The sequence below is a fragment of the Poecilia reticulata genome, linkage group LG11 (genome assembly GCF_000633615.1).
Source record: "Poecilia reticulata strain Guanapo linkage group LG11, Guppy_female_1.0+MT, whole genome shotgun sequence".
In the NCBI taxonomy this organism is placed as follows: domain Eukaryota; kingdom Metazoa; phylum Chordata; class Actinopteri; order Cyprinodontiformes; family Poeciliidae; genus Poecilia; species Poecilia reticulata.
Window position 1 is genome coordinate 10,151,627 of NC_024341.1, and position 18,756 is coordinate 10,170,382.

The window sequence follows — 18,756 nt, forward strand, 5'->3', positions numbered from 1 at the left end:
CCACACCCCCGTGTGGTCTCCTCCTGCGTGGCCTCCCCACGCTTTCTTTCTCTGTCGCCGCAATCTCCCCGTCAGCTCACATTTCTGTCACCTGTGGATAAATCAACAGTTGCTCACTGAATCTGGTTCCAAATGCATCGTTCCGCAGCATATATATCAAAGCTTGTTCATTTGGACGCTAGGATTGCTTCATGTTTCAGTCTTGTAATTTTTATAATCGCCCGCGACGTGATTACGGCTGCGGCGCTCAGACGAACCTTGGCGAAAAGCAGCTCTTTGCGACTCAAGTTCAACAGTTTCGCAGAAAAAAAAAAAAAAAAACCATTTCCACTTGAGTTTCTTTTTAATGCTTTTAATAATATTGTAAGCAAATTAAGTCCGAAATTTGATGCATTTTACTCAAAAAACTTTCTATTTACTAAATTGCTACCCCCTTTTAAAAAAAAAAAATCATTGTCAGATTCTCAGATTACGCAAAAAGGTCTGTGATCCTAAAGAAGGGTTTCAGATCAGTTAACGAGAGAGTGACAACATGCTCCTTAAATCTCTAATTTACCACCAGTCTTCTATTTGTCCTGACAATGCCTTGTACTTGAGTTTGGGCCTCGTTGTAAGAGATATTTCACTCCCGATTTCCACACACTCTTTCTATATTGACTAAAAAATAAATAAATCTAATAAAGCTTTAAGATTTTCAGTCGCAGGTGTGGTGGCTGACTTCTTAACCATAAAACGAAAACAAAAAACAGGCCGTTGGTCAAAGTCTAGGGCTCTTTATTTAAACCAAAGACAGAAACTACAGGAGGTTTCTTTGCTGCAGACTGACTGCGTCTATTTAGCCTCATTTACAGCCTTCAAGGCCTACCTGAGGTGGTGTTAAACTGTATACTTCCACAGCCACCCCCCTTCCACCCTTGATTGTTTACTTGTTGTCTGATGAGGTTTTATGGCGCACGGCTATGCGTTCCCCCCAAACGACTAAAAACCAATGGGCTTCCATCAGCTCTAACAAATGGTTTCCAGCTATTTGAAGTTCAGTTCCTGCACAATCTAACTGTTTAATCTAGATGCACCCGGATAAGTCCGCCGATTTATCTGTGGCTGTGTCACTTCTTGCATTAAGCGCAGTTGCCGAACGTGCTTAAGAGTGTCTGCCTGATAAAAATAAATAAATAAATAAATAAATAAATTAAAATAAGATAAAAAAGAAAAGAAAAGAAAGAAAGAAATATTTTTTGCAGTTAGTTACTGCCAAAACAAAAACATTTCAAGAATTTTGGTTGCATAAGATTTGAATACTACTTCCTTCTAATTTCAATAAAATTACATTTTTGTGTCAATGTCTATTAATAGCCTGGGGTGTGACGAGCAGAACTATCTTAAGTATTTTCTTATCTAATTATTTAATAGTTTTTTTTTTTTTTTTTTAGTCGTCCAAATGATATCCACTCTTGTTGGTGGGCATGCTTACACCGAAGTTGAAGTTCTACGCTCACACTTTCAAAGCGATCTGGTAACATAAAGCCTGAGTGGATGCAGGGGGCAATTAAATGGAACTCCATCCGGGGCACGCTGGGCCCTTTGCTCTCTCTTGTGAAAGACCCTTTTCCTCCCCCGAACTTGAAGTCGACCCTACAGACAAAGCTTTGGCTTTGAGAGCTTTTTTCTTTTTTACACACACACAGCGCCAGACTGCAGGCCTGCTGAAAAACAGAACCAGCTCGCTGGGATCCTCAAAAACGACGTTATTTTAATAAAAAACACATTTGTCATAAAACGGACCAAAGCTTTGCTTCTTTTTTCCCCTCTCCTGTTTTCAATAAGGCTAAAATCGTTTTTTTTTTTCTATGGACATTTGCATTAGATATTCGCCTGTTTAAGCATGAGAAGAAGTCTTACCTTAGCTGAGCGCAGACAAATGTTTCTATAATTTTTGAAATTCCCCAGCTGCTGACTTTGACTTCGCGTATGTGGCGTTTTCCCATCACGCTTCACGCTTGGACAGTTTTGTGGTGTCTGGCTCTGAAGAGGGGGAAAAAAAAGCCAAGCAGAATACTATAGCAGCTATAAAAACGCAGGTCTGTGCAGAGCTGGCTTTGGTTTTTTTTTCTGGGCATCCTGTCCTCAATTACAGCTTAAAAGCTCCAGCACAAGTCGTAGAATTGGTCTGTAGTGACCCAGAGAGGCGGAGCGTGTGGCCGCAAAGATACCCAAATCGTTTGAGTCCCCCGCAATTTGATCAAATAAAGTCCCCTCTTTAAGCAGGAGAGTAACATCATGTGGTTTTTGCGTGTTTTTTTCATAGACTCACATGAGGCGTCTGTGGGCGCTCTGGCTGTATTAGTCAGTCTGTATATTTCAAAGTTGTGTTTCAGATGTGTCACTTAAATCCGTGTGTGCGCCATCGGGCACTAGGGTCCAGACCAGCCGCAGCGATCTTAATCCTAGCTCAGGTCTCTCATTCACAGCACATTAGAGTCAGGTTGCAGCTTTTCTAAAACAGGCTTCATGGTGGCCCCCTGAGCGGAGCAGGGCGGAATGTCCTGTGTGGCATGTTTACCAAATTAAACAGCAGAAATGCATCTAGTCTCAGCACATTAACCCCCCCACCCTCCTCTATTTCTTCTTCTTCTTCTTCAGTTTGCTGAATGCGTGCATTTGTGTTTGTCACTCCAAGATACTTAAAAAAAAGGAGTGATAGCTAAAATACATCTGATGTTGCAGGTGTATATTTTAATTTTAACTTTAAAATAAAACAGCAAGGCAGAATCTTATGAGTGAATGTTATAAATGTTACGTTCCCGGTTAATTTTGGGTTTGTCGATGTACGCTGCATTTACGCAAAATGTATATATATATATATATATATATATATATATATATAAACAAGGTGAATTAAAATGAAGTGATATAAAACTAACTGAAATGTTTGCAGAGACAAAAACAAAACCACCAGATATTCTTGTTGACATGGAGATATTTATATTATCGAGAAACACACAGTTGACTGCACACGTTGATGTAAACATTGCCAAACAACCGTGCGTAAAAGCGTAGCAAGCCTCTTTTGGAGCTGCCGTTTGAAATTATGAAATGTTACTAATGCATCAGAATGTTCTCTAAATATTCTACATTTTCATTTGACCAAAAAAATATCACTTAAATAAATTTCAAGCAGAGGGTGGTGTTTATCGAGATCAATGTTCATTTCCTGACCGCTTTTGCTTTACGCACCTATTTCTTTTATCTTTGCCAATTTATTACACTGACCAGATATCCAGATTAAGAAAAAAAAGTGTCCGAACTTCCCCTGATGTTCCACTTAAAGACGATGAAAACTTTAACTGACATCCAAAACAGCATTCACCTTGACATACTGCTTGTAGTTGATTTATAAATCCCCTTCGCTGTTTGCAATAAAAATACCTTCAGGAAAGATTTGATTTATTTATTTGTAGCTGTTTTTGCTGGAGCACAAATACAAACACTGCGCTTTTCTTTTGTTTGCATTTGTAACAGTATAGCCGTTACTTTGAACATGACCCTGATAACCAAATGCTCACTGAGCCAAATGCTGCGCTGTAAAAGTACCAGAAGATGATGACTAAGGCATCTCCCTAAAAGCAACCTTTAGAAATAAGCTGCCCCCCCCCCGCCCCCTTTTTTGGTTCAATAAAGCTCCATGTTACATATTCCTAAAGTTGCAGACCATTTATTTGGTTCCAGTGTTGTTTTCGAGGCTGAGATCAGGCAACATAATTCACTTTTGAGGAACTGCTTCCTCTGAAATAAACTAAAAAACTTTAAGGGCTTCATCGTTTCATGGAAAAAGAAGCACGTTTATTCTTTTTTTAAACGTGTTCTACCTGCTGCATTAATTTCGATTTAAATCTTTTTTTTTCTTTTAGATAGTCACTAACCAGTTAAAGATGTCTTTGTTCTCCTCGGTTGCGTGTTAAGTAATTCATTTTAATCCGGTATGGTTATAAACCACCAATGTCAAGCTTCACGACACACAGCAGTCATGTCTCTCACACTCCTACACACTCCTTCCCCTGCCGACGCCTTACACACCCAGAGGTTTGGACGCACGCACGCAAGCAACGCACGCACCCACGCACACAACAACTGGAGCCTGAAAATCTGTCAATTCCTGCCGCGTGGTCACGTGGCCTCCTCCTCAGTGGAGTGGATGGAGATGGCTCTCCACGTCAGCTTACGTATCCCAATTTGTGCTTAGCGAACCTGCTTCAAAGAGGCGAGAGGCACGGCGCTTCAGAGCCATGTTCGGGGTGGTTATAGAGGAATCAAAGCCCAGCACAGATTTGTAGAAGCGGCCGAGCAACGATGATGGATTTTGACGAGAGGGTCCCCGTCGGATCGAACATGTACTTACCCAGTTGCACTTACTACGTGTCGGCGGGGACCGATTTCTCGGGTCTTCCCTCGTTTTTGTCTCAGACCCCTTCCACCCGCCCAATGACATACTCCTATTCCTCTAACCTGCCGCAGGTCCAGCCCGTCAGGGAGGTGACATTCAGGGACTATGCGGGTATCGAAGCGCCCGGTAAGTGGCCGCACCGGGGGAACTTGTCCCAGTGCTACTCGAGCGCGGAAGACATGGTGCACCGGGAGTGCCTGTCGGCGCAGACTGCCGTCGTGGGTGACATGTTTGGTAAAAACAGCCCCTACCACCACCACCACCACCATCACCATCACCACCATGGCAGCGGGAGCGGCGGAGGTGGCGCTGCGGGTGCTGGCTCCGCCGCCGCAGCAGCCGCCGCTAGCTTCTACGGGAGCGTGGGCAGAAATGGCGTGCTCCCGCAAGCCTTCGACCAGTTCTACGAAACCGCGTACGGGAACGCGTCGGAGAGCTCGTCGTCGGTGAACACCGCCTTCTCAGGGGACAAAACGCCTGCAAGCAAGCAGCCGGAGCAGACGCCGTCCTGCCGGGACTCCGAGGCAAAGGAGCAGCGAGAGGAGACAAGCAGTCCGGAGCTATCTTCCGGCAACAATGAGGAGAAATCCAGCAGCGGCAGCAGCAGCAGTACGTATTTAAACTCGGCGCTCTGCTTATATGGGAGAAAGTTTGCAATCTTGCGCGCTGCTGTTAAAAATTTTATATGCTGTTTTATAAGCATATAAGGGTTTATAGAGGGCCTGTAGACCCCCCCTCTTCAACCTCCACCCACCCCCCCATTCTCCAACAAAAGTTTGTTATAAACTGCAGGATCACGTGTTTGGAATTGAAATTGGCCGTGAAAGACAGCATGCCCGTCAGATATGGTCTAGTTTTTTATTTATTTATTTATTTATTTTTGCGTGTGTATTTTGTAGTATTTGCCGTGACTCTCACTGAACAAGGATCTTCACACAGCAGTTTCCATTTATGACGAGCGTGCTAGTTTTACGCTTTCTTTGCTTTAAAAGACCTCTTGCTTGTAACGAGGGTGGTGTCTGTGCGCTTGAAGCTGTAGCGCGCATGATCTGCCCTGTTAAAGCAACCAGTCGGTATTTCGTATTTAAAGTGCTTTTTTTTGCGCATTTCTAAACATGTTTAGCTAAACGAGCTTGTTATTGTGATCTACATCGGATAAGAGTGTTTTCCTGAAAGCCTGCAAAACTAACCCGGTTTTCCCACTTGTGCAATATGACATAAAATAGATGTTATTACATTTTAATGGCTTCTATACATTATAGTGAAAGCATATTAAAGAGCTTATATAATTTGTGACTGCATGTCTTTTAAAAAAATATATATATATTTTTCTTCTGTGCCTTCCAGGTGGACAGAGGACGCGCAAGAAACGATGTCCCTATTCCAAATATCAAATAAGAGAACTTGAACGAGAATTTTTTTTCAGCGTGTACATAAACAAAGAGAAGCGGCTGCAACTGTCGCGGATGCTCAACCTCACCGACCGACAAGTCAAGATCTGGTTTCAGAACCGGCGCATGAAGGAGAAGAAGCTGAACAGAGACAGGTTACAGTACTACACGTCCAATCCTCTGCTTTAGGGGGGATCCAGGAAAGAAAAAAAGGAGAAGCACATTGCTCCGGTTCCCCCTCCCCTCCTGTGGGACTACATAGGGTTCGTCCACAGACTCACTGACTTCTCCTCAGTGTACTTCGTGTACTATACCACAGTGGCCGGCGACGGCAGCAATAACACTGCTAGATTGTTCATTTCAATGTTCGATGACACGCAGAATGCGCCGATATGAAGTATGCGTTCATGGGCCGTGGTTTTGCGCATCAAACTGATTCTGAAAAGAAAGGGAGAAAAATACATAGAAACTGTTTTTTTTCTTCTTCTTCTTCTGTGTGCGCTCCAGGTCTCTGTTTTCGGAAAGAGCCATGTTGTTAGAACCTGTTTGTTCTTATTTGTCAGGGGAGAAAAAAAAAAACAGTCATTAATTGACTGCCTAAGTGTATTTTGTAATCAAAAAAAAAATATTATTTTATTTCATTTTTTTGTTTTTTTGTTTGTTGTTTAAATCAGAAATGTGCTGGATTTAAACTTTAAGGCGAGTAGGTTGACCTATTTAGGGAGATTGGTGGAGCCTACATTGGTGTGACCAAATAATGAGTCCGTATACGGACGCGAATGATGGGTGTTTCTGTTCATGTGTGTGCTTATTTATTTTGTATGGCCACTCGTTTGCTCTATCTCTTTTTTATGCCACGGCTGTCCGAGTCCCAGTCCACGGGCAAGCTGTTGAGATTCCGCCCCAAACCAACTTTTCTTATCTCTGACGGTCGCCTATGGAAGAAAAACAAAAAAAAGAGGGCTAATTATTTATATAATGCGTATCTTTTAAAACACGTAAAGCCATGCTGATGATCATATGCAGGCCAAAACCAGACAGATAAGCTTTGTCCGCTTGGATCCGGAGCACTGAGGTGTTCACGCAGGTGTAGCTTAGAGCTTATCCCTCCAATCTTTCGACTTCTATGCATCCTTTTTATGAGGCATATCAGACCTTGTTTTTACGAAATCCAGAAAATGTGTTGATCATTTGACTGTAGGATCCCGTCCAATTTTTAGTTTTTTACACAAACGAAGACATTAAATGTCAAAATTGATTAGCCAATTAGAACACCTTTTCAACCAAATTGAAACGCCACAGTACATTTGGTTGAGCGTTCAAACGTTTAAAGAAGATTCTCAAGCTTTCAGCATATAAGGCTATTTAAGTCTTCATCTTTAGATAAATACTCTAAATTGAGAGAATAAAAGTTAGCCCATGGGTCGTGTCTAAATTTTTCCTGTACAAAGAGGTTGAATGTCGTAATTGGTTTGCTCATTATACCCACATTTAGACATCAACAGACGCATAGACGTCTTTCCGTCTTTGACTTTTTAAACCACATTTTTGTTGTTGTTGTTTAGTCAGAACGCAAGTCAAGAAGAGTTTGCGAGGGGATATTCTGCTGCAGAAAAGTAACAACCTCATTGTCACTTTTTATATAATACGTTTGATTGTGTTTTCAAATAATAATAAAAAAGAACAGCCTGCGCAGCTTTTTTCACCTTTTACCAAACATGGCTATTCGTCCTTGTCTTTCTTTTGTCCAGCGAAAGTTACGGAGAGGTGAATATAAAAAAAACAACAAAAAAAACCTTCATAGTTTCCATCTCAATTAAACCTAAATACAGACATTAAATGTCACAATTGGTTGGAACCACCCTTAAGCCACATTTATACTCCAATAAACGTCTATAGACGTGTTTTCACATTTCTAAATTATAATTGCATTTTTTTTTTACTTGGAGTCAGAATGAGGTCTTTTTCTCCCCCTGTCTTTAATACACAATTTCTTTTGTTGATGAGATTCTGCTGCAAAAGACGTTTCGACGTCATTCTCAATTTGAGGCTTTACATGACTTTTCCTTTCTGAGTAATTTTTAAATCACCTTTCGTGCAGCGTAAATCCACCTTTCACCAAACTTTCTTTCTAACATCCAGAGAAATATGTCAGAAATCTGACACTCGGTTTATCTCTTCTATATTTAGCCTAAACATAGACATTGAACGTCAGACTCGATGAGCCTATTTGATCCAGCCAGATTTTTTTAAAATCTACATTTAGACATCAGGAGACATCTTTATGTTGATGCGCTCACATTTTACATTGCGCTGATGGAAGGCAAAGGCACGTTCTCTGAATTTTGCGAGAGAAGGATTTGGTGGTGCTGTTGGTTTTATGTGCTCAAACTCACGAAGGAATCGTGACATGAAACATTTTTCGCGTGCGCATTAATTGCAGCGTCATCCAGAGTCATCGCAAGGAGTCAGTTGCTTTGATATGAGCCAATTTTTTTTTTTTTTGTAATATACCACATTTACAAATAACTTTAAGAATAGTTTGATAATGTTTAAAATACGTTCGATCTCAGTAGCTGTTTTATTTTTTAAGTAGGATTTTGTCTCGTAAATGTATTCTAAATAAACACATTGAAAGTTAGGCTTAGTTGGCCCATTTAAAACGCCTCTCCAACACGATATACATACATGTGGTTATAAATAGGTCTTGATGTAGGCGTTTTTTCAACGATTTTTCTAGAGCTATTTAGACAGAGTGCTACTTTGTCTTTTCTTTGTGTAATTAACATATCTTTGCACATGGGATTTGGTTTGCTGTTGGCAACATGTTTGTTTCCAAGAATCGTGATCCTTGCGCTTTCATAAAAGGGTTCATTTGCTTGGATCAACTGCTTTGGATTGCCCAAATTGTGTATTATATTACATTTCTTTAAAAAAAAAAAAAAGGAAAAAGAAAGAAAAAAACAATAGAGCCAAAATGAAACGCTGACTGAAAATAGCTTTGATACCAGTCTAAATCCTGTTTGCTTAATGGGCCACATGCTATTTTTCTTTGTTAAAAGCTGGATCTCGTCTCAATGGATCACATGCGCCCATGTGAAACTTTTTACGCACACAAGATCAACATATTAACACACTCGCAGAAAAAGTAACATAACATTGCGGGAATAAGGTGTCTGTGGGTGCAGCAGACAATTTAAGTTAGTCACATGTTAAAAATTAGGTCTCTCAAATGCAAGTTGAAAGCAGTCCAAACACACAAAGACACGCATACGCCCCACGTAAAAAAAGGATGACAGTTTGTTTGAAATTTTTGTGTCATTTATCACAAAGTGTTTATTTGTCGACTTTAAATAAATTGAAACGGTTGCATTCTGCCCTTATTTTGTACTTTCTAAAAATGTTCAGCCATCTCGCTGCGTCGCGGTGCTCTCCATCTTTTCCAAAGCTATAAAATAGCTTACTCTGTCCGCCACAAATGACATTTTGGGGTGCGTGGGGGGTATCTAGCTGCAAATACATTTTAAAAACTAACGACTTTACATCAGTTTGTCTTCTAATGGCCTTCCTCTGGATCATTTCTCGGTTTTGCGTGCAAGCTGTCATTTTGCTGACTGACCCTCGAAACACTCGTGCAGCAGCAGCAGCAGCCTCCCCTGGCAAAGGGGTCGCCATATTTGCTGTTGTTATCACAGTGTTTATGGGAGCTGGCCGCAGCGCATTGGCGTTCATATATGACAGTCAAAAGGGTCATAAACGCGGGGGAGAGAGAGGCTGAAGTTTATGGTTGCCTCTCTCCGCCATAGTCCGGCCTTGCCTTACCTCGCCTCGCCATGCGCATCCTTTACTGCGCGTTGGAATTCCGTCCCTAATTACGGGACATCCTCCCCCGTTGCCAAGGCAACGTGGTCATAAAAGCTGTCTGAGGGTCTGGAGCATTTGTACAATTGGAGTGCTGGTGCAATAAACCGTCTGAGACCCAAGGTTATTAACTGTGTTACCAAGCAAGGCGACAGCGATGACAAGCAGAGGACAGGATGGCAAGAGAGCCTTTAGTGAGCTTTGCTGCATCGACTTCATTTTGGACCTTTCCCCCCCTCGATTCGGCTCTTCTGTACCGAGGACTTTACGCTACTACCACTGGGCGGCGCTATTGGGACCAAAGTCATGGCCTTGGATCTTCTGCTCCAAACGGAATGCAGGTAAGGGTTTCCTCAAGAGAGCAGACGTTACTCTGTAGCAGTAGCGTAGTTTCTCTTTTGCTAGGTAGAGTTTTCTCTCCTGATTTCTCTCTCTGGTACTAACTTGAACAAAAAAATCTCAAAGAAGGACTTAATAAGGCAACACTTAGGCAAAAAAAATAAAAAAAGATTATACATATATATTCATGCCTCTGGTCCCTTTCTTTTCGCTGAGCTTGACCGTTTACTAGTCTAAGCTTAGGCTTGCCAAATGTTTCGCATTAGGTTAAGCCGATATAATTGATAACAGTTGGAGACAGTTTCCTTTTCGTACCTGTGCATAACATGCAGTTACCATCGCAATAACAAATCCTCTCCTTCCCCTGAAAATCCAACTGAACCTGCTTCACGCGTTGTCTTTGATTGCCAAATTTAAACGCCATGAAGGCTCGATTTGCTTTCGATAGTGCAGCTATCACGTCTCTTTCTTTCTGTGTAGCCGAGATAAACTTTGGCTACGCTCGTGTCAGTTCTGGACCGAGCCTTTTTTCCCCTCCCCATTCAACTCCCCCCCAACCTTTTGTCTGTCTCTCGTGAAAAATAAATGCTTCCGCTGGATGTAATAAAACGCCGCATTATTGTTCATAACTGCACTCAGGACGAACATGATACGAGTCAAGCGGCCTCTTCGGCCACCATTATATGGGCCCGATCAAAGCCAGCGGTTGGAGTAAAGTGTTTTCAGGGTATTACAGCGGGGCAGCTGTGGAAATGAAGATTTAATAGCAACAATTAATAACTGTAACACAAAGATATCGATAGCTGCCCTCCACCTCTTCTTCCTCAGCCTCCAAAATGCTTCTCCGACAACACGAAGTGTGCGTGTTATTAATCGATGGTTTCAGTTTCTTCTCTGGATCGTGTGTCCAAGAGAAAACTATGGTCTCTGCTGGGAGACGTGGGCGTGCTTTTTGTGTTAATTTGTGAATAAAATCGGTTGGATTTTCATCCAGAATGTTGTTTAAATAGATATATTTCAAGAGTAATTGACTAGAAAGCCTTTTATTTATTTGCGTCATGAGCGGCGTTAATTGAAAAATGATCACCGTTGACGTGGAAAAAAATATATGCTGCTTTATAAAGTCAAATTGCATCAGTAAAAAAAAAAAAGAAGAAACTTTAGAATGTGTTAATATAAATACATCACGGTTTAAAACCGTGATGTCTGTGTTGTTAAACATAAACAGAGTTTATTTTTAACCCTCGGGAAAATAAAATAAAATAAAATGCAAAAGGGTGCACAATTGGAGTTCTGTTGTGTCTCTCAACGCTCAACAGGAGAACCAACAATAGGACTCATATGCGTCAAAGATTTAGATCTGCTTGATACACACAGACAAACAAACACACTCTCACACGCATTTAAAAATATGATTGCTATTAGAATTTTCCTATTTAGAATTAGCGCATAAATCGACAAAGGGAAATTTTGAGCAACTGCGTTAATAATATTTAAGGGAGATTATTATTATTATTATTATTATTATTATTATTATTATTATTATTATTATTATTATTATTATTATTATTATTACTATTGTTAGTGGTGGTATTTAGCATTTAAATAGGTAAGCCAATGTTAACTTTGATATTAGTTATGCTCTGAAGCTTTAAAAGGAGACAAAATGAACAAATAATGTATCTATTGAAATCGTCTATACCTTATGAGAAACACAATAATAAATACGCAACATGAATCATAATATACAAATACATTTATTAGAAAATAGTTTCAATCATTTTTTTTATCCTGAATGTCATACCAAAAAATAAACTGTGAACAAGCAAAAGCGTTTGAGAAAATTGCAGTTCAACAAGAAATTAAGAATGGAGTATCTTTTTTGTGTGTTATTTTTCTAGGAGTATATATTTAATCGGTTTTATGCGCAAACTCTTCTCCTGCTAACCCCCAGCACATATCAATATTAGTTCAAACTCACGAGGATATTGTGACCGCATAATTTAAAACAGGAAGTGTGGGATACAACTAAACCTTTCATAAAAGGTTTGACTTTGCTTTGTGGAAAAATGCATACAATTTGGCTTTTTTTTGCGTAAACATTGTTCCTTTTTACCAGCTGTCGTCCTCCGGCTCGAAGATTCAACAGATAAAAGGTCACTCTGCCAAAGGCGACTCCTGTCTGCAATCTTATTAAAGACTTTATTGCCAGGGATACCCGCTGCTTTTTGTGTTATGTCTTTTTTTTGGAGGATCACAGAAGCTATGCAGTTTAAAATTACTTTCCATCTTTACGCAGAGCCTGTAAAGCCTCATGTTAGTGAATGTTAAACCAATTTTGAGTTTATTTTGGTTTTAGTTTAGGGGTCCCACTCACCCCCAAAATTAGCTATTGTCACTTTTAAAAATGGAGTTTTGTGAGGATCCAAATAAATCTTGCTCTGATTGTTGAGGTTTTTTTTTTAAATATTTGATCTGCTTGTATTGCTACAATACTTGAAACACTTGGAAATGTTTTTTTTTATTTTATTTTATTTTTTAGATATGTTCTCATTTAAACAAATAAATATGTCTATTACAACCATGTGCACTGTTGGACTTATAGTCTCTTTTGCACAGGTTGGTGCATTAAGACGAGGTGTGGAAACATTCTGCTCTGCCCGCTTCTTTTTCTGCTTGAGCTCCATGATGGATTTCTGTTCGACTCCTACGTAGCCTGAAAGTGGGAGGGGACTGTCCCTTCTTCCTGCGTTTTCATTGGTTTTACAGTCCTCTCGGCGGTGAGGGGGGTGCCTCTAATCATATCCAGCATGTTTTGCACAAGAAATGTCAGCCAGAAAGGGCTATCTTCTCCCTTCGCCAAAATACACTACAATAATGTCATGTTCGGACAGCCCGTCTGGAAACGCATTTTTAGTGGACTCCCTGATCAGCGCCCGCACCGAGAGCGGCGGGGGTCACTATGCCGGGAGTGCTGTGTGCGTGCCGCACAGCACCGCAGCAGAAGTGCCTTACGGACTACACAACTATGGATACTTCCCAGGTATGACTAAACGGAGCGAGGTCGGTCCCCAGAATGTGGTGTCCACCTCAGGTGCATACATGTCCAGCATGGAGATGTGGATGGACGCGCAGAGGTCATGTCGTATGGACCAAGAGCACTCTGTGGGTCCCCAGGTCTCACCGTGCACGTTCCCGCAGAACATCAAGGAAGAGAGCACCTACTGCCTGTACGAGCAGCCCAAGTGTCCCAAAGCGTCCACCGCCGAAGACCTCACATATTCAAGATTGACTTCTTCTTGCACAGTCACCGATGGCGGCGGCGGTGGTGGTGGAGTTGGGGGCGGCGGGGGGTCGGTGCCTGTGCCGGGCTTCTTCCGCTTGTCTCAGACGCACGCACATTCTCATAAACTTTACAGCGCCAACAACGGCCCCCAGTCGAACCCTTCCCCTTCCCATTCTCATTTTGGCCTGCAGCACCCCGCCGATCACGCTCGCTTCCACTCGCCGCCACCAACCTCTGCGTCTGTCCCAGCTACGGCGGAGAAGAAGGGGAAGGACGCGGTGGAAACAACAGATCCGCCGCCTCAAGCTGCGTCGGGCACCGAGGAGGGGCGCGACTCCTCGGACGGCGAAGCCTCCTCTGCAGAGGAGGTGGAGGAGAATGACAAGGAGAGAGCAACAAAGGCCAATAAAGGTAATCATTGCGGGACTTAGGTGTGGTCAGCCTTGTTTTGGTGGCAAACAGGTAGACTGAAGCTTTTTACTGGCACCTGTCATGTCTTGTGCTGCGGTTTGGACTACAGTCAGACGTGGAGGCACGTGTTTGTAAACATGGCATTCACAAAGTATTCCACCAAGACGGTTTTAGAATTACTATTATTGTTATTATTATGCGTCAAAACCCCAAACTTACAGCTTATGAGCTAGGCTTCACTTAGCTATCAAATTTCAAACGATCAAATGAGATAACTTCTAAAATTTCAGGATTAGAGATATTTTCAGTGATAGACCGCCGTGGAAACTGGCGCACAGGCCTACACGCATTTTTGGCACTAGGTAGCATTTTCTAAGATTTTTACTCCAAAACATCATTGTAGATATACTTTGCATTTATGCGTAATTGTCGTAAACGTTTTTTATAGATAATAGCTGTCAAAAGGGAAAAAAAAACAAACAAACAAACAAACCAAAAAAAAAACGTGACATTATTTCACGGTTGAGAAAAGTGGCAGAGGAGACACTTTTTTAAATTAATTAATTATTTAAATGTTCAATCACCATTCAGATTTGTAAATTTGAACTTTAACGTGCTTTAATTCGTGGCACATGTTTTGGTGCGTTTGTCATTTTTCTTCTCCAGACATGTTCATTATTACAGCCGTCCTTTAAAATGTGTTTATAGCTATTATCCCCCGGGCACAGATTTGCTGAACAGGCATAGGGGGAAAAATAATCTAGCTCTCCTTAGCTGATCTAAACAATAGAAAGAAAACAATTGGTTGAAAAATGAGACGTGAGAAGAAACTGGAATAATATCGCCTTGTTGTTTGAAGGGACCAACTGTGCCAACAGGCAAAACTATAATCTCAGTCTTGCTAAAAATGTATCCGTTTTTTCCTCATATTTTTGGTCGAATTAGTATGGAAGATATTACACGACGTCTGAGTAACGTAAAGTCACGTAAAGGCGTCTGTTTATGTATAAATATCATTAAAAGGCGATTAGGGTGACCACATTTTTTCAAATTTTTTTGAAGGCTTTATGAATAAAACTTAAAAAAAATTTCTGGGCTTAGAACACACAGATGGACTCCCACTGTTTAGAGAGGAAAATTATATTCTTTGAAATATACAAAACACGTCTGAGTAAGATTAAATTTTTATGTTTGCTGTTGTGTGCTTCATAATCACATGTGCTTAAGCTGCTTTGCTCTTGCATTCATGATCCTCACTGCTTAAAAACAAAACAAAGCAAAAAAACAAACTATTTATCTGCCATCCTTCTAGGAGACACAAAAAGCGAAAACACGGCCAACTGGCTGACAGCGAAAAGTGGCCGAAAGAAACGCTGCCCGTACACCAAACACCAGACGCTGGAACTGGAGAAGGAGTTCCTCTTCAACATGTACCTGACCCGAGAGCGCCGCCTAGAGATCAGCAAGAGCGTCCACCTGACGGACAGACAGGTCAAGATATGGTTCCAGAACCGCAGGATGAAGCTTAAGAAAATGACGCGGGAGAATAGGATCCGGGAGCTCACCTCCAACTATGGATTTTCATGATAAACAACGACTCAAATGGGAACAACAAGTTTAGATGAATTTATTGACAAGCTATCCTCCGAATTCCTCAACTCCATGCTCAAAGTCTCATTTCCCTGAGAGATTCAACCTTCTCTAGTTGCCCATCATCGTATCTGACCTTCTGAAAAAAAGAAAAAAAAGAGAAAAGAAAGCGAAAATAAAAAACAAAAATAAAAAACAAAAAAAAACAAATCTATGGATGTTTTAGCTGTGACTGTTTCTCATGTTTTTGTATTGTTACATCTGTTGTAGGAAAGAATCAGTGCAGTTGAATACACTTCACTACCCCGACACACCCCTACGCACGCACGCACGCACACACACACACACGCACACACACACACACACACACACACACACACACACACACACACACACACACTCTATTTCTTGACAAAAATGTTTGCAAATTATTAGGTTTAAATTCCCAAATGAGCCGCTGTTTAAATTTGGAAAATATTCTCATTAATTCCTGGAGTTGTGCATAAGATTTCCACACAAATTCACTTTTGAATAAGGGAATCTCCAAGGCTGAAAAATCAATCAGAATGTGATGTTCCATGAGACGTGGGCTGCCTCTACACGTTCGAGTTAAATGTGTAAATTGTAACTTTGTTCACGCTGAGAACAAAAGCAGTGTGAAGGAGGAATATTTTTTGTTGTATATTTCTGTGTACAGGTGTGTTTTTCTTTTTGTGTAATGCCTAATAAATTATCAGCTCGGACTCAGGACTAGCAGCTTGAATTTTTGCAAAGTTGATTTCAATATGTTTTGCTTGTTAGTACAGGGGTAAAAAAGAAAAACTGATTAAATAGTCAACGTTTAAAATCAAACAGACTTCCTAACTCTGGAGATCCTTTTGTTTTGTTGAGAAAGGACCGTTTCTGAGACCATCGGAAATAATTAAGATATTAGGCTGTATAAGCCGTCCTGCTGCATGCCCAGCCGGCTATTGTAGAGTTTTATGACTGGCTGGTATATGAGCTTTCTCCCTCTCCTCGAAGAGCTGCTTCAGTTGTGAGAGAGCCTGTCGCACGGAGAGGAGGCCCGTCTCACAGGCTATTAGTAATCCGAAGACACTGTGGATAAACTGTTTCTATACGCTTCAATCCGGGAATTAATGGGATAAACAGACCGAGGATTCTGGTGAGTCCATCGCCTTTGTGATTCTGCCTCATTTTTGTTTTTGTTGTTGTTGTTCTGCGCATTGTCTCGGTGGCTTATCTACACATGTAGTTTGTAGAATGCTGTCTTATAGCGAGATGCTGTGCTTTTTTTTTTTTTTTTTTTTTTTTTTGAAGCATGATGACGGAAGCGACCACCACGGCGCATTACAAACCGGCCGATTGTATTCCACTTGAGGCCCCGGATCGACTGGCGAGTGGTTTAGGTAGTTTCATGTTGTTGGGGTCCATTTCTTAACTCTGCAACATGAAACTGTCTTAATTGCCCCAGTTCCAAACCTCGAGACCAAGCGGAAGGCAGCTTGGAGAAATAAAGATGGTGGGACTTTTTTTTTTTCTTTCTCAATATGTATAGGTGTTTGGATGGCTAGGTAATAAATCGGGGAGGGGCTGGGCTGGTTGCTTTCAGTCTTTGTGTCCAATATTTTTTTCTTGCTTTCCCTCCAATCTCGCTAAATACACGACAAGCCGGACTGGGGTTGAATATCTGTGACCGAAACTCCGACGCAGTTTGCGTGCTGGATTTGGGATAAAGCATTACAGCGTTTTCCGCTATTAATAGTGACGCAGACACGCCAGACAAGGCCTCGGTTACGACCACTGCAGCAGTGGAGGGGAAGGGGAAGGTGAATGGGGCAACAGCGACCTCCGCGGGCAATGAGACCGGATGCTTCCTCTGCGCAATAGTGGCTCCAAACACTAAAGGAGGAGGAATGGGGGGCTTTATGGCGATTTTCAGATCCGCCAGACAGGCTGTTATCTGCAGAAGCAAAAGAAGTGAATAGCCCCTGCGGTAAACCGCGGGGGTTGAAAAAGACACCCTGATTTAAAAGCTTTTACAGCTCTGACAGCCATTGGCGTGGTGGCGTCTTTTCCTGCTGCAAAGGTGTTTGTCCATTCTTGTTTGTCCATTCGAGGTTTCAGTGAACAAATAGACGCACTGCAGCCGCTCCGTCTCATCCTCCTTTCCTTCCTCGCTCGGTTTGTTTGATGTCTGCTGCTTGGATACTGTGCAAGTATAACCAGAGAGGTGATGGGAAATCAGATTGTGCATTCTAGACACCTCGGAGTCGTTCCTTTCCCACATCCTCTTCTGTGTGCAGAATGCAGAAAATCCGCACGGCTTGGATTCCCTGTGGCCTTGTAAGGGTGTTGGCCAGACTGTTTATATGCTTGCATGAAATAAAACACCAGAGTCGTGCAGCAAAACCCAAAGTGGCAGCTTCTAAGACCCCATGGTACTACATTAGAGCTAGACTATTAGAAAATGGACACGCATAAACTCAATCATCCTTCTTTTTTTCTTGTTTTTTATTTTCTTAAAAGCGAGTTGGTGCTGTTTTGTTTGCTTTTACGCTTAATATATTCACAATTATGAAGAAAATCATTTTATACATTCAGTAATAGTCCATTGCATAAATTGAGCCATTAAATATTTGAATATATTTTGTATATTTAAGAGTTTAGGAATGTCATAAGATATTTCCACATGGTAATTTAATTATATTTGCGTGTTTCTTAAGTCTGGCACAATATTCCCGCATATTTAATTTTGTCTTAGGTGCTTCAGCATTTTATAAACTAAAACTTTCACGAACCACATTTAAAATACAACCTTATTTTGTCGCGATTTTTTTATTGAAGGGTAAAAAGTATGGACTACAGTTAAGGTTCATTTTAGTACTATTTTGAGCGTAATGTTACACCGAGTCTTGGGCTGCTGGCAGGTATTAGGAGTTCGTTTGTTAATGGTGGCGATGAAACCAACATGCAAGGGCAGCGCAAGTGATAACGGCGGTGTAAATAGTAAAGGACGTCGAGTTAAGCAAACTGCGATTTACCATTAATCTCTTACGTGGAGATATATATGAAAAGACGATACAAACTGGGTTTTTGATCCTGTGCCACATGACGTGAGTCGGCTAATTTAGTCAGTATTATTGCATGCAGTTTAAATACAAGTCTTACTTAATGTATTTACTTATTATCATTGCTAATTTATCGCTTCATATTATGATTTTAAGAACACCGAAATTACACTGTAATTTTTTTCCAACTAAATGTTACATCTGACAAAATGTTTTTTTTTTAAATGTCTTTTTTTATTTTATTTATTTCTTAAATAAATAAAAATAAATCGTGCGTTGCACAAAAACTACACTTTTATTACTTTCCTGTCGCCTGTCTTCAATTCAGTCTTAATTTTCTTTCTTTATTTAAAATAATAATAATTA

General features: G+C 41.0%; 2 protein-coding genes across 2 annotated transcripts in view; both read left to right on the top strand.

Moving 5' to 3' along the window:
- The first annotated feature begins 3,735 nt into the window (after positions 1-3,735).
- hoxa11a (homeobox A11a) lies at positions 3,736-7,553 on the top strand. Its single transcript, XM_008421638.2, has 2 exons — positions 3,736-5,050; positions 5,789-7,553. Exons 1-2 carry the CDS (start codon positions 4,348-4,350, stop codon positions 6,019-6,021), a joined length of 936 nt encoding a protein of 311 aa, XP_008419860.1. The 5' UTR covers positions 3,736-4,347; the 3' UTR covers positions 6,022-7,553.
- Positions 7,554-9,816: 2,263 nt separating this feature from the next.
- LOC103472192 (homeobox protein Hox-A10-like) overlaps positions 9,817-18,756 on the top strand; it is an 18,270-nt gene continuing 9,330 nt past the window's right edge. The window contains exons 1-3 of the mRNA XM_008421641.2: positions 9,817-10,034; positions 12,652-13,729; positions 15,042-16,484. Coding sequence (XP_008419863.1) covers positions 12,859-13,729; positions 15,042-15,316 — 1,146 coding nt within the window. The 5' untranslated portion in view covers positions 9,817-10,034; positions 12,652-12,858 and the 3' untranslated portion in view covers positions 15,317-16,484. The remainder of the gene's footprint in view (positions 10,035-12,651; positions 13,730-15,041; positions 16,485-18,756) is intronic.

Excerpts from the sequence above, each read along its gene's own strand:
- hoxa11a (XM_008421638.2), top strand. The coding sequence starts at position 4,348 with ATGATGGATTTTGACGAGAGGGTCCCCGTCGGATCGAACATGTACTTA. Across the intron at positions 5,051-5,788 it reads CAGCAGCGGCAGCAGCAGCA|GTGGACAGAGGACGCGCAAG; the intron begins GTACGTATTTAA and ends TGTGCCTTCCAG.